The sequence below is a fragment of the Myxocyprinus asiaticus genome, chromosome 15 (genome assembly GCF_019703515.2).
Source record: "Myxocyprinus asiaticus isolate MX2 ecotype Aquarium Trade chromosome 15, UBuf_Myxa_2, whole genome shotgun sequence".
Classification (NCBI taxonomy): Eukaryota; Metazoa; Chordata; class Actinopteri; order Cypriniformes; family Catostomidae; genus Myxocyprinus; species Myxocyprinus asiaticus.
Genome location: NC_059358.1, coordinates 26,445,952 through 26,461,288, shown reverse-complemented (window position 1 = coordinate 26,461,288; position 15,337 = coordinate 26,445,952). Strand labels below are relative to the sequence as shown.

The window sequence follows — 15,337 nt, the reverse complement described above, 5'->3', positions numbered from 1 at the left end:
TACTATTTGACTAGGCAAAGACCGAGAAACAAAGTATTTCTGTTTGCGGTCAGGTTTATGAAACTTTACTATAGGGAAATACTGCCCAAGGTCTAATAATATCACAGAGGGGCGCCAAAACATCAAGTCAATTTATGGACTAAAGATGTGAGGTGAGAAGTTCATTACAGTGAATAACCTGTGAAATTAAACTATTGATTAATTAGTATCAGGCTATGTTAATGGTTTATTAGCCTACTTAAAATACGTCTTCAAAGATTTATAAACCTCGTGCATTCAAATGGTGTACACACTGAAGACACAGTTGATTTTTCACTTGATTAAAATCATTTAATCATATATTTCCATTTTTTACTAGGTCACAACAGCAGGGTCATCTACTGTTTACAACACAGGTCATGATGAATGGACCTTCCCATTAATTTGGCTGACAGAAACCCATATGCTTTGAGTTACTTTAAATATCTTATTGCAATATATTTTTATGCTGTGGATGGAAATATGTACACATTTTTAAAAAAAAATAACACTGACACTTTTTACTTTTAAGGCATACATTGTTACCGCTATTGAACAGTATGAGAGCTAGGTCTAACTATAAGAGCGCATGGCAAGTCTCAATAAGTTATAGTCTCTCAGTACTCTCTTGGTCTGTCTCTCATTCACAATAACATACACGCAAAATAAATTAAAATACTGGTGAAGGCCACATTAAGACTAAGACAGTCAAGGTGGAATCCATTTGGTAACTCTTTTGTGAAACATTTTTTTCCAACTTCACAAAAACTCCAAACATATTCAATTTTATAGTCCATTGGATCAGTGCACCACTGTAAACCAAATGGCTAATTGCTCAAAGATCCAGCTGAACAGTTTCGGGTTTGAACTGATTGGACTTCCAGTCAACCAGCTTTTACAGTAGCTTTTAGTCTTGATAGACGTTCAGGGTTGGAGCACCAATATGGTGAAAAGAGAGGGATGAGGAAAGAAGGGTTTCATCCATTTGAGTAGAGTCACGTTCTCACTGAGAACAATAGTGTTTTGTCGCTCAGAAACACACACTTAGTGCTATTCTCATCAGTGGGAAGCAAAGCGAATCTGCTAAGCAGGCTGAAGTTATAGTTTACAGAAAATGAAATGGATTCAATGTCAAACAGACCCACAACACATGTTCTCTAACAGCACATGGGGATATTCACTTCTCAGCTGACGATTACATACACTCAAAAAATACTTTTAAGATTTAAGCATTTCAATTTCATAACAAAATTCTATCACATTGAAATGAGTAATCATTCATCAAAAAGTAAAAAAAAATAAAGTAAAATTATTATTTTTTACATTTTTTAATACATTTTTGTTAAACATTACACAATTCAATTTGATGGAATTTTGTTAAAAAATTAAAACGCACAAATCTTAAAAAATAGGGTAAAATAGGGCCTGGATAGCTCAGCAAGTATTGTCGTTGACTACCACCCCTGGAGTCAACAGTTCGAATCCAGGGTGTGCTAAGTGACTCCAGCCAGGTCTCCTAAGCAACCAAATTGGCCCAGTTGCTAGGGAGGGTAGAATCACATGGGGTAACCTCCTCGTGGTCGCGATTAAGTGGTTCTCACTCTCAATGGGGCACGTGGTAAGTTGTGCATGGATCGCGGAGAGTAGCATGAGTCTCCACACGCTGTGAGTCTCCACGGTGTCATGCACAGCAAGCCACGTGATAAGATGCACGGATTGACTGTCTCAGTAGTGGAGGCAACTGAGACTTGTCCTTCGCCACCCGGATTGAGGTGAGTAACCGCACAACCACGAGGACCTAGCAAGTAGTGAAAATTGGGCATTTCAAAATTGGGGAGAAAAAAAATAGGGCAAAATATTTTTTAAGTGTATATATGATCATCGTATATGAGCAGAATTTTAAAAGAGATTATCATTAAAGAAAAGGTCAAAAGGCTTATGCTGAGCAACAAACAGATAAAAAAGAGAAGTAATTTGACTTAATGTGCTGAAAAAGATCTTAAAATTAGACCACAAGAGAAAGAGAGTGACAGAGAGATAAAAAAAAAAAAGAAGGAAGAATAAGAATGCTTGTCATATGTACATTAGAATAAAAGAAATCCGTTGACCTGACTGAGATTTCAAAAGAAGAATATAAAATACAGGACTACTCCCTTTGAAAAAGAAAACATAACAAAACTCGATATGACTGAGAATGACTGAGGTAATACTCATTTAACTAATAAGTAGACATTTCTTTCCTTGCTTTCTCTCCAAATAAAAAAAAGTCTAAATTTACACATATAAATTAAACATGTAATTTTAACTTAAAATTTCATTTAGCATATGAGAGCTATTAACATCAGCTACATGGACAGGGAGGTGTGTGGTATGTCACCCATGTCATGTTATTTGGTGGTTTGTTGTTTTAACAAGTCGACTAGAATAGAACATTCTTTCAGCCATAAACAGCTCAAATAACTTCAAATAAGCTCTCCTTACAGACAAGATATGAGAGAATGTATACAGTGAAATACAGGGAATGTGACAACAAATAACCCTCTTTGTACTGCCTGCTGTCCACTGAATCTGCATATTTTTAAAAACATGTCTTTACTTCCAAGCTGTCTGGTGCCTGTCTTCACTGGCCATCTTCTCACACAGAAACATGACCAAACAAACCAGAAGGCAAGAGCATCCACATAAAGGATTCCAGTTGGTTTATCCACCTGTCATTCACCTTTTCTCACTCGCCACTAGAAGTTTCCTCTGCAATGGGGGGCGGTACTGGGCTGCTGGCACCACTGATCCGGGGTGCAGGTCCCCTCCAAACAAACAGTGTTTCCTAGAAGAAAGAGTCAGTTTTCAGTGAAAGAGCTGCTAAACAAGGAAGGTTCCAATGAAAGTTTCATATGATTATAAAATCTAGATTAAATGTGCTAACATAAGTGTGCCTCTACCTAAACCTAAGTGTTTCATTTTACTATTATTATAACATTACTATTAATTTCTATTAATTAACTGAAGTTTGATGGTTTTCAATGTCCATTGTACTCAAATAGGCCTATGAACTACATTACCTTGCAATTTCAAAGTGGACAAATTAACAAACTGGGAGTTCTGCAAAACAGAGGGCCCAAATTAATTGCTAATTAATTGTAATGGTTCATCATCACACAAGATAATTTCTTGTAGTCACTTCAATGTTGTTATTCAGGGAGACCATGACTACTTGCAGGTCACACAAAGACAATATAAGTTTAATGAGCAGTTTGTCTTGCCAGAGGCCATAATTAAATGATAATTGTTGTTTGTGTTAATAAGAACTGTTTTAAAGGAATAGTTTATTAAATAGATTTATAATTTATAAATAGATTTATAGTGAATAAGGATTTAAATTTTGGTCCTTTCTCACCCAAAATGATCGTTTTACTTCAGAAGACATGGATTAAACCACTCAAATCATATGGATTACATTTATGCTGCCTTTGTCTTTTTGGAGCTTGAAGGTTTTGGTGCATGTGCGTGCGTGCGTGTGTGTGTATGACCTTCTTTCTTCTGCAGAACACAAATGAAGATTTTTAGAAGAATATCTCAGCTCTGTAGGTCCTTACAATGCAAGTGAATGGTGGCCTGAACTTTGAAGCTCAAAAAAGCACATACAGTAAAGGCAGTATAACAGTTACCCATACAACTCCAGTGGTTACATCTATGTCTTCAGAAGTGATATGATAGGTGTGGGGGAGAAACAGATCAATATTTAAGTCCTTTTTAAAATAAATCTCTACCTTTGACCAGCCCCGACCAGTAAGTGTCGATTTGCATGAAGAATGCAAATCACCAAAAATAAAAGATGAATGTAGATGTGAAAGTGGAGATTAATAGTAAAAAGGACTTAAATATTGATCTTTTTCTCAAACACACCTATCATATAGCTTCTTAAGACATGGATTTAACCACTGGACTTTTATGCTGCCTTATGTGCTTTTTGAGCATCAAAGTTCTGTCCACCATTCACTTGTATTGTATGGACCAACAGAGCTGAGATATTCTTCTAAAAATCTTTATTCGTGTTCTGCAGAAGAAAGAAGGTCATACACAAACATAAATGAGAACGTAAAGACAAAAACCTTAAAAAAAACAAAAACAAAAAATGTGCCTTTTCAACGAATACTTTGCAAATTAGTAAGCTATAGGTCCTAAAAATATCATGCAAATTGGTTAAGCAAAAAAAAAAAAAGAACAGAAAATGCACAATAGGCACCCAAATGGCAAATCTGCACACTTTGTGAGTGTGAAATTTGAAGTCCATAGCTCAAACTGGTCAGTTCTGCTAGGCTTTCAGATTTTACATTTGCATAGCCATTGCAAGGCAACCTCAGCACTAATTATATGATGAATAAATGTAGCCACAGTTAAAACACAGAAAGATTGAGTACAGTATTTGTTTAAAAAAATTAATAAATATTATGAAAATTAGTGACCCATCTGAAAATCAACAGGATTCCCCTTAATACTGGGAAGCTATATCTGAGACCATTATTACTTGCAAAAGGTGAAAAATGAAAGTGTGTTTAATAGTGCTGCTTCCTGCTGTTTTCTCTTTAGGGGAAATTATCTATTCTTGTCAATTCAAAAAATTTGTTCTCAGGGCTCTAAAGCATGAAGACTCTATCCAACGTTTACAAATGTCCAACATTGTCCTGTTTGTCATGTGTCTGTATTCAAACTGTGCTTAGACATTTGATGTTTTCATAAACATATTTACCTGCACAGTTCCATTACTACATCCTCCAGCCACTTTTTCTGTACACCTAACCATGCTGAGAGCAATGTCATCAAGGCTGCGAGTGAGGTCAGTTTCATTACATGATTGCCCTGTCTCCCCTGGGGTTGTGCCCTGAGGACCAATCACTGATGAAGAAGTGGAAAGGGGTGGGGCTTGAGAGGAGACTTTACAGTCATCTCCATTTGTCAGGATATTCTGTGCACCACTGTTGTTTGAATGTTTTTTCTTGCGAAGAGTGTCAATCCAGCCACTGCTGTGGCGGGAGGCAAATGAGCTCAGGCGCATATTCTTTCCCGATGTGATCAGCTCGCCAAAACCTTCCTGATGCGCAAACGCATAACCAGAGCGTCGAGAGCCACCTCTGCCCAGACGACCCAGAGCATTGCCACCAGCTGCTCCAGCTCCACCCACTCCACGACCCGTGCGCCCACTGAGATTTCTCTTCTTCTGTCGCACGAGTTGAGTGTAGCGCACCTGCAGAAAGAGAGTGAAAAATTGAAGAAGGGGGTGATTATGAGTGTGACGGGATAACCAAAAAAGAGCCAATGAATCAAACCTACTGGTATGAATCAGACTATGCAGTGTTCAGGGTTAACATGGTATACTCTTCAATCAACCATAACTTTTCCAACAATAATTTTGATGATCAGATTTGTTTAATTATATTTATATATAAAAATGTATATTATTCATAACATTTTCTAAAATATAATGCTACAATAGATGCTTTGCCTTCATGTACAAAATAGTGGTTTAATTTTCTCCAATACCTAATCCAAATCAAAACCTTTTTAAGAAGTGGAAAGGACAGTTATCAACGACTTCAAATATACTTTCTTTACACATCTACTTTGCAACTCTTCTCCATGTGTTATTTTGTGTCAGAGTCTTTCTGTACCCATATTTAGTCTCTGTAAGTGCTGAAGTCCAATTCCTTCAGTGTTTGAGCATTTTTGATAATTAAATCTGGGGCCGGATTCACAAAATATTCCTAAGAATAAAATTCTTCTTAACTACTATTTTCTTCTTATTGTCTAACTTAAAAAAAGGTAAAGAATATTTTGTGTTCCTGAAAAGACTTATTTTTTCTTTCTTTCTCACACTTAGAGACAATCTTACAAACTTCTTATAATTTCCTAACTTTATTAATTTTTTGTGGATCCTGTCCCTGACTTATCTGTGGAAACCTTAAAGCAGGGTGCTCTCACTCACACTAACACACACGCACATAAAATAAACCCACACATCCACAGAAACTCACTCAATAAAAATCACTTGGGATTTACTCAGTGGTCTCACAAAAATGAAGAACATTTAGTGAATATCAGCTTTTTAACTATTGTTTAAGTATTATATTTGCTCTGCAGTGAACCGATAATACAAGTTTGATTTATATATATATATATATATATATATAAAAACAATAATGGTGGGGCCTGGATAGCTCAGCGAGTATTGACACTGACTACCACCCCTGGAGTTGAAAGTTCGAATCCAGGGTGTGCTGAGTGACTCCAGCCAAGTCTCCTAAGCAACCAAATTGGCACGGTTGCTAGGGAGGGTAGAGTCACATGGGGTGACCTCCTCATGGTTGCGATTAGTGGTTCTCGCTCTCAATGGGGCACGTGGAAAGTTGTGCGTGGCTCGTGGAGAGTAGCATGAGCCTCCACATGCTGTGAGTCTCCGCAGTGTCATGCACAATGAGCCACGTGATAAGATGCGCGGATTGACGGTCTCAGAAGCAGAGGCAACTGAGACTTGTCCTCCAACACCCGGATTGAGGTGAGTAACCGTGCCACCATGAGGACCTACTAAGTAGTTGGAATTGGGCATTCCAAATTGGGAGAAAAGGGGATAAAAGATAATTAAATAAATAATAAAAAAAATATGCTGCGTAGTCACACTCTTTCACACACACTTACAGTATCTGAGAGCTGAGGTTTTAGGTCCAGTTTGAGGAAGCGGAAAGCGAGGACGGGAGCAATACAGATGACGGTAGCCAGAGCAATAGTTAACCACACCACTGGCTGCCCTAGTGTGTTATGTGCACTTCCTGTGGTCGCAATGCATCACACACGCAGACAAAAGACAAAAATAAAAGATGATTAAGATCAAATTTAAAACCCAAACAAAACAGTATCAATAATTAGTTTAAAAGAAAGCTGTACTATAGTGCTTTTAAATAAAAGCGTATTAAAGATTTGAAGATTGTATAGAATCTTTCAATTTGAAATCTTTAACATAAGGAAAACCAATTTGTTTATGTACATATACGTTAACAATTAGTTTATTTATTGAGTAGGTTTTTGTTTAGTTTTATTTGTTGTAGGTTGTATTTTAATAACCTAAATAAGAGTAATGCTATCTGATTTTCCAGATGTCACAAGGTACGGCTTATAAGCAGTGCTTGTGACACAATGTAGATGTTATGAAATGTTGGTTTCAGTTCAACTGCCCAGACAGTTGGACCACAGTGCCGACTCACCAAGGAAATGGAACTGCTTGGGGAAGATGTTGAACAGGATGCTGGAGTGCATAGCAAAGAGGATAGTGAAGTAGGTACCCAAAGAGCCCCATATAAAGAAGTGATTTATAGCTGTCCAATAACCCGTGTCCAGAGCAATCTATAAACAAGTAACAGAAAAGGTTGCACTATTCAGAACACTAAACAACAAAACAGCTACATAATTCCATGTCACTATTTAAAATGCTAAAAAAATTATAAAATGCAGTGACTGTGCCATTTGCGTAATAGAGAAGTGGCCTGGAAGTTAGAGCATGTGCACTGGTATTTTTGCGCAGGCAATCAGTTCGAATCCAGCATAGTGTATGTTGGTATTTACACCAGGATGCAAACAGTATCTACCACTATTTACTCTATTTAGTGCGAATACTAGGACTGTCAATTGATTAAAAGTTTGAAGCAAACTAATTACATGACAAATGACGAATAATCAAATTAAATGCAATTAATCACAAATATCAATATTTGCTGAGAAAGCCCCCCAAAAAAGTTATTTTAATATATAATAATAATGATAAATATAATTTAAATAGATATATGAAGTGCTAATGTTTGTCTTTAACTTGCTGATACAGTTATCAGCCATTTTACAAGGACTCACTTGGACGCTGACGACTATGACAAGGGCTGTAGCAGTAGCGACAGCGAAAGTTTGATAGTCTGCCAGTGGAATTCCATTACTCTGTGTGGCGTTAGAGAGAATGCCATAAGGAATGAAGAACAGAACCACAGAGGTGTAGATTCCTTGTGCGATGCAGATGAAGAACTCGCGTTTGTTAAACAGCAGGTTCAGCTGGCCTGGCTCATACAGCTTTGGATACTCTAGACTCCTCTGTTCAGGGACATCCTAAGAAAGACAGGCATGGGGGTGAATGCCTTTTAAAAGTTTAAGAAAAAATAATCAGTATTTAGTGCAAAAATGTTCATGCTTTTTTTCTTTTTACTATTTACCTGATCAAAGATGCCCATTGCCAACACAGGCAGGGATGTGTACACAATATTGTAGAGAGTGATGAAATACTGGTCGTAGACAGTCTAAATAAAATAATGACAGTGAGTAAAAAAAAGGAAGATTATGAAATCTCCTTAACCTCTCATATTTATGAAAATGTTTTGAGGGTGCACCAGTGGCAGTGCTGGCTCACTCGGTGCCATAGGTGAGATAAGACATGACCAAAAGAAAAACAAAAAACTTTTTAACAACTTAGTAGTAGTGCATTTCATTAGCATAGCACATATTAGTTTAAAAGTACAGTTTAAAGTAAGGAGAACACTGCCTTCCAAAAATGTTTTGCACTCCGCACACATGCTCTCACCTGTGCTGAGAATCCACAGAAGAATCCAAACCAGAAGTGCACCATAGTGAAGGCAAAGTTTTTGTAGAAGAAGTAACATAGAAAACGACACATACGCAGGTAGGACCAACGTCCGTGCACCAGCAAAAGTTGCTGCAGGAAGCGGAACTGGGAAAAAGAGTAATCTGATGAAAGCACGGCCTGGATCCCCTCCTGACCGCTGATGCCCACACCAATATGAGCTGCTGGAGATGGAGAGACAAACGGAAGATCAGCTGATGCAGCTTGATTTATCCAAAGTTTGATCTAACTTGACTGGTTGGTGTTAGCTGGTAATTCTAAAGGGGTTATTTTAAGTTAAAGAAACAGTTCACCCCAAAATTAAAATCTTGCCATGTCATTTTGTTCCAAATCCAAACAAAAGGATATTTCAGCCTCAGTCACTATTCACTTTTATTATATGGAGAAAGATGCAATGAAAGTGATCGGTCACTGAGGTTCCTTCCTTTTGTGTTCCATGGAAGAAAGAAAGTCATGCTGGTTGGCAACAAAAAGAGGTAGTATGAACTGTGTCTGTTTATGATGTATAAACTCATTTCTCTCCAACTAAAAAACCTGAAACAATTTTATAATCTAATACTATGCCAACAGAAAGAATACAGGGACTAGATCTGTGGCTCTCCTAAGAGATGTGCATCTGTGAAAATGATTTGTTTCACACAGCAGTATTATTTTCAGTCTGTGTTTTTATGACTGCACTGCACTCTGATTGACCTCTACATTTGACTCCAAAACACCAACAAAACAGACACCCACAACATCAAACAAACAGAAGATGGAACATCGCTTATTGCAAAGGTAAGACCATGTTTGGTGTGTGTGCGTGTTAACAGGTTGAGTTGGGACAGTACAGAATGGTGCAAAGAGATTTGGACATAAACCACATCCGCCACATCTTGTTCTTATCCATGTTCACAGCAGCCTTTTGAAATATGGTTGTGACACCGTGAGAGCCCATGGTGGGATCTCTGAGCCGAGGGAAGTGACACAGCCTCATACAGTAACAACAAAACAGTATGAATATCACAAACGCTAGATCTGAAAAATATTCTCTGATGTACTCAAGTTAAAAGTGGGAAAAGAAAGCACAGAAACCCCTACAAACATAGTTTTTTCCCCCATAAAATGTCAATTATACTTGGGGCTCTATTTTCATGACTGCGCTAAGCGTAGTGCAAGTGGGTGTGGGTGTATTGTATGTTAATGAAGTAGCGCAAAGAGCAATTTGTTTTTGTCCCTGACAATCAGTGGTACCTGTTTTATGCAAAAAAAAAAAAAAAAAATTATGAGATTTGTGTTAAACTCTCTAGAGGTCAAGGTTTATTTCTCAATTATTATTATTATTATTAGGCTATATTTACAATATAGCCTATTTATGATCTAATTTATATTGTTATATTTCCAAATGTTGTTTTAGAGTGATTTTTGTCACAGCAAAAGAGGCCAGTAGAAGAAGTTGGAGAGGGTAAAATGTTTGGATTTGGGGAGATGGTTTGGTTACACAGTATATGATTTTTTGACCACTTTGTCATTTTGATTATATTTTCATTTTGTTTGAAGTGTAATTTGAATTTAGAAAAATCTTTGGTTTAATTTTTTTGTGTTTCAATAAATTAATCTTAATTTTAAAAGCAAAATCGACCAGAAGTGAAGTGCGTGCAAAACTCCACAGCCTAGCCTGGAAAGCCAATACATTCACTGTTAATACTAGCCATGATTTGTGTGTCAGTAGATGGAAATTATTAATAATACTTGGTGTACATTCTCTATAATTTAACTGAGCCTACATCCAAATCCTGACGAGAAACACATTTTACTTCAGTATAAAAGGAGCATGTCACTAGAAATATGCCTGACATTCAACAAGGATGCAGTTAATGCACAAAATAACGCAAGTCCATATTTCTATTCATCTAATTAATTGCATACAGTCCATTTACACTACCAATTTCTTATGAATGTGCTGTCTTTGTTTATATCGCTGGTACTTGAGGGAATAGACTATATAATAGGATGCTGACAGTGCAATAACCGGAGAAGAACCTCAGAAATAGACTGCACTTGATCCAGCCCATTAGCGATTTGCACACGCAATTTCACCAAACCCACATGCGCCTACACTTAGCGCATACTTGCACAAAAATACCAAAACATCATGGCCATGCCCACTGACTTCATGCACATGACTTATCACAAAGATATGTGCTTAGCGCTCTTAAAACAGGATCCTTGGGGTGGAACGATGATTTCTGGATTTGTACCTGGATTCATCAACCTCTTGGTTACAAAAAACTCAACCAAATAAAGAGATTGGCTATATATGCACACTTATGCTTAATGCTTAAAACATTATTTATGGGGCTTCCTGAACTCTATTCAGCAGACATACCTTACATTTAACTATGTACAAAATAAACTTCAGTCAGTCTTGTTGTTCTTCCTGCTGGAAAGCCATAAGTGAGATGCTCTCACAAAAAGGGTCATAAATATCTGTCAAACAAAAATCTGACACATTAAAGCTTAGTGATTCTTTTCAAAAAGTTGCCCTAAGTTACACTAAACCAAAGTAAAAAACTGATGTCAAGGATCAATTGTAATTTTTAATTATTAATATTTCAAGGTTTGCTGTTTATAAAAAAATAATGCAAAAGTATTGTTTCTACAGTTTAAAGTTTGTTTCTGAGATTGTTAAATCTAATTTATTTTTTCTTCTTTCATCAAGAGTTTCATTCTCATGGTGACAGTTGTATATATATTTTGAAGCTCCGTCACATATAAATTGTTTGTGTGGGTTTTTTAATTTGCTCTTCACAGCCTTAACTAATTTAAGTAAATATAAACTCTTAACACTTAGATATCAACAACAAAACAAATCAGCAGCCAAAAAGAATGTCATTCTCCTGGCCATGGGTGTCTATATGTGCTAAACATGACCGTGTTTCTCTCTAATATTCTCTATTTTCCTCTTACTCTTTATCATGCTGACATCATTGGCTCCATCTCCGATGGCAAGTGTGACGGCCTTCTTACGGCGTTTAACCAGCTCTACCACCAGAGCTTTCTGTAGAGGAGTAACTCTGCAGCAAATTACTGCTCGACAAGCACAAGCTGTCTCCAAAAACTCACGCTCCATATCCATCTCCAATGCATGAGCCTGCCGTAGGAAGAGAGTGAGAGAGAGAGAGAGAGAGAGGATTGGACTTTATTTGTTTGTCACAGCACATTCTAGAAATTTTACAATGTTCTTCACTTACTGCACAATCAATCATTTTCTGAAATATACAGGTGTTTCTTCTGCAATGGGTACTTGCAGTCCTTGTGGCCCTTTTCACAGTAACTAGTTTATTTAAATTGCCTACTAAAAATGTCCAACAGTGGACGTACATGCATCACAGGAGAATGTTTTTTTTCTTGGAATTTATTTTTTAGTTTTTTGGAATAAAACGCACCTAGCATTTTATGCACCTTAAATACACACATTTCAATAATATTTTCACACTTTTTGCACAATTTTATAAAATTACAAATATTCCGATCTAAGAATATAAGTTTCCAGCATGCCGTTGCAACCCACCAAGCTGTGTCCATTGATGATGAGGGCAAACTCTCCACTGACTGACTCCAGCAAGGAGGAGGGCGGGGCCTGAGGAGGGGGGCATTTGGCCTCATCAGGCATATAGTTAGCAGCACCACCACCTCCACAACCATTTCCAAGAGCACACACCCCACCCCAACCCTGAGCTTCAGCCTCCTTCCCTCCATCTCTGGCACGTGCTGACTCCAACATTCGTTCTCTTGCTTTTCTACAGCGATGTACAGAAAAGAGGATATTGGAGGTGAAAAGGCCTTTCCTGAAAGACTTTCAGTTCTCATGTTTAAATGGACTGATGGATGGTCAGATGTGACAGATGGCTGCATTGTACCTCAGTTCCTCCCGCACACTTTGTACAGTGCGTCCATTTACAATGAAGACCTCTGTCATGTCATCTGTCAGCATTTTACAGGAATAACCAATATTCACTGCAGTCTCTGTCACAGTGGAAGAGAAAGACTAGAGTAAGCAATTACTCCTGCAGGAAAACCTATAGCTTAACTGAAACAGCAGGCTTGCATAGGGCTTTCACATTGATAGCATTTCCAATGAGTAGTGTACTGCGGCTCTATACTGAAAATAACTTGATTTCTGGGTTACTACAGTGAGGAGTATAACAGCCATAAATTTGAAAATAATTAATGGTAGTGGGCCATTGAGAACTTTTACAAATTTGATAATCGGGAAATATAAATTAGATGTGAAAAGGGATCAAATTTACATGCAAATAGACATTAATTAATAAACAGCATGGTATGTGCTTTTTGGAGCTTCAAAGTTTTAGCCCCTGTTGACTTGCATTATATGGACCAGCAGAGCTGAGATATTCTTCTAAACATCTTTGTTTGTGTTCAGCAGAAGAAAGAAAGTCATACACATCTGGGATGACATGAGGGTAAGTAAATGATTAGAAAACTTTCATTTTTAGATGAACTATCCCTTTAATTGTTTACTCCCTAAAGATTAGTTTAGTAATGATTTATAATCATTTAAAGAAATACATATGGATACAATGTGAATCAGGCTTAAATGTCCTTTGTCACTTTACCCATATTCACCCTATATTACAAAATTTGCAACACTAACAATCCATATTAAACATGAAAATACCTCTAAAACAAGACTGCCCTGAGAAATGTAATGATGTTAAACATTTTTAAATGACACCAGTAAACGCTCAGCTTTGGCAGCCATAAAAAATACTAAAACTAAAATAAAAACTAACTAATCTGAAACTATGAAACACTGAGAAAACAAAAACTAAACTAACAGACAAACTGTGAAAACTAACGAAAACTAAACTAAATTGTAATGACAAATTGAATATAAAATAGAAATAAAAACTAAAGTAAAACTCCAAAACTACAATAACCCAACTGTCAACTTACATCAAGGTCAACAGATGTATTTTTTTTTAATAAGGGAGTTAGTAATTGGCTCCATAATTTTCTTTTGTTTTTTCATAAAAGCGGTTATTGCAGAAGATTGTGTTTAGAAATAGGTTTATAATGCATTTTCAATGTGTTTCTGCTGTTCTCAGAACTGTAACAATACTTTAATTTACACTTTTGCTATGTTGAGCCATACGGTTTATGCAAAGTGTGAAACTGAGCCTTAGATTTAAATTTTAAACTTGGCAAGAGCAAATATGCTTCAAAATAATCTCTGACATTCTTCAAAAAGCACTTACCCTGCTTGTCTCCAGTTAGCACCCAGATCTTGATGTTAGCCAATGAGAGTATGGCAATGGTCTCAGGAACCCCCTCCTGCAGTTTATCTTCTATAGCCGTTGCCCCTAGCAACTGCAAAAGATAGTATGTAAACATTAAATATGATCTAAACATCAGAAACAAAGCAAGCATATTTATGCATGTTTTTAGGAATTAAAAACACACCATCATATCCTGTTCGATCTCCTCATAGGCAGCAGCCAGTCGATCCTCCCGGCAGTCTGTGGACTTATCAGCACGACGGTAATGCTCCGCCCACTGCTCCCACTGCTCCTCAGACAGATCCCGATACGCCACAGCAAGAGTCCGCAACCCGTCAACCGCATACTCCTACATAAACACACGTTTTTCCAAAATCAACTCATGACATCATGACATTGTCAATTCTAGTATTATGTTTTACACACTGTCATCATCTTCAAAGTGTAAACAAATATAAACAAGTCTGTAAAATTAAATTTACATAGTGAATTTTAAATCAGTGTAAGTGAAATAAGACATTTGGCAATAGCAGTCTTTATAGACTTACAATACTAACAAGACACACAAGAGGGCTCTGTTGTTTAACTTATAAATACTGCTGCAGACTATGGCATTCCCCTTGAGAGTACTAAACCTTACATTTTCTAGCTAATATATATAAACAACAGTAAAGGTATAATGTAAAATTGTAAATACTGAAAAAGCACACTTGATGCAAATGCTGGTCTTATGGTCCAAAAATTGCATACACATGAATCATGAAAACTAGATTTGCATTTCCTCAAGAAAATGTCAGCCCTTGCAAGGCAGAAAAGAATTTGGTTCTGTGTACAGTAAATTAAATTCGTCATCAGAGCCTCATTGCCATTTTCACTACATTCAGCATGCGTCTAGTTTTCTTTTTGCTGTGTAAGAGAATCAACATGTTTACTGTTCGGTTTAAAGGCTATAAATGGTTATATAAATGCAAGAAATTCAGTATGCAAACACATTTTTTTTTGTTATTAACATTTTTTATTGATTCCAAGACAGACAAAAATAAATTTAACCACAAAATTATGCATTAGGAATGAACTTACAGTGCATCCAGAAAGTATTCACAGCGCTTCACTTTTTCCACATTTTGTTATGTTACAGCCTTATTCCAAAATGGATTAAATTCATTATTTTCCTCAAAATTCTACAAACAATACCCCATAATGACAACGTGAAAGAAGTTTGTTTGTCTATGCAAATTTATTAAAAAAGTCACACCCCGTTATTTCACATTTGCACGTGGTTTGGACTAAAGTGCCCAGAGTGTGTAATTCAGACATTTATTTAAATGTTGCCTCAAGCATATGGCTGAACCCTAAATTACATATTAAT

The 15,337-nt window shown here is 36.8% G+C and overlaps 1 protein-coding gene across 1 annotated transcript in view; it reads right to left on the bottom strand.

Annotated features, from left to right (window-relative positions):
• Window positions 1-347: 347 nt before the first annotated feature.
• The window catches only part of LOC127452893 (phospholipid-transporting ATPase ID-like), a 47,278-nt gene continuing 32,288 nt past the window's right edge, over window positions 348-15,337 (bottom strand). The window contains exons 17-28 of the mRNA XM_051718742.1: window positions 14,153-14,317; window positions 13,948-14,059; window positions 12,589-12,694; window positions 12,240-12,468; window positions 11,636-11,819; window positions 8,627-8,850; window positions 8,262-8,345; window positions 7,912-8,157; window positions 7,272-7,410; window positions 6,709-6,839; window positions 4,766-5,260; window positions 348-2,842 (exon numbers count right to left, since the gene is read on the bottom strand). Of these exons, the coding sequence (XP_051574702.1) occupies window positions 2,744-2,842; window positions 4,766-5,260; window positions 6,709-6,839; window positions 7,272-7,410; window positions 7,912-8,157; window positions 8,262-8,345; window positions 8,627-8,850; window positions 11,636-11,819; window positions 12,240-12,468; window positions 12,589-12,694; window positions 13,948-14,059; window positions 14,153-14,317 (2,214 nt within the window). The 3' untranslated portion in view covers window positions 348-2,743. The remainder of the gene's footprint in view (window positions 2,843-4,765; window positions 5,261-6,708; window positions 6,840-7,271; window positions 7,411-7,911; window positions 8,158-8,261; window positions 8,346-8,626; window positions 8,851-11,635; window positions 11,820-12,239; window positions 12,469-12,588; window positions 12,695-13,947; window positions 14,060-14,152; window positions 14,318-15,337) is intronic.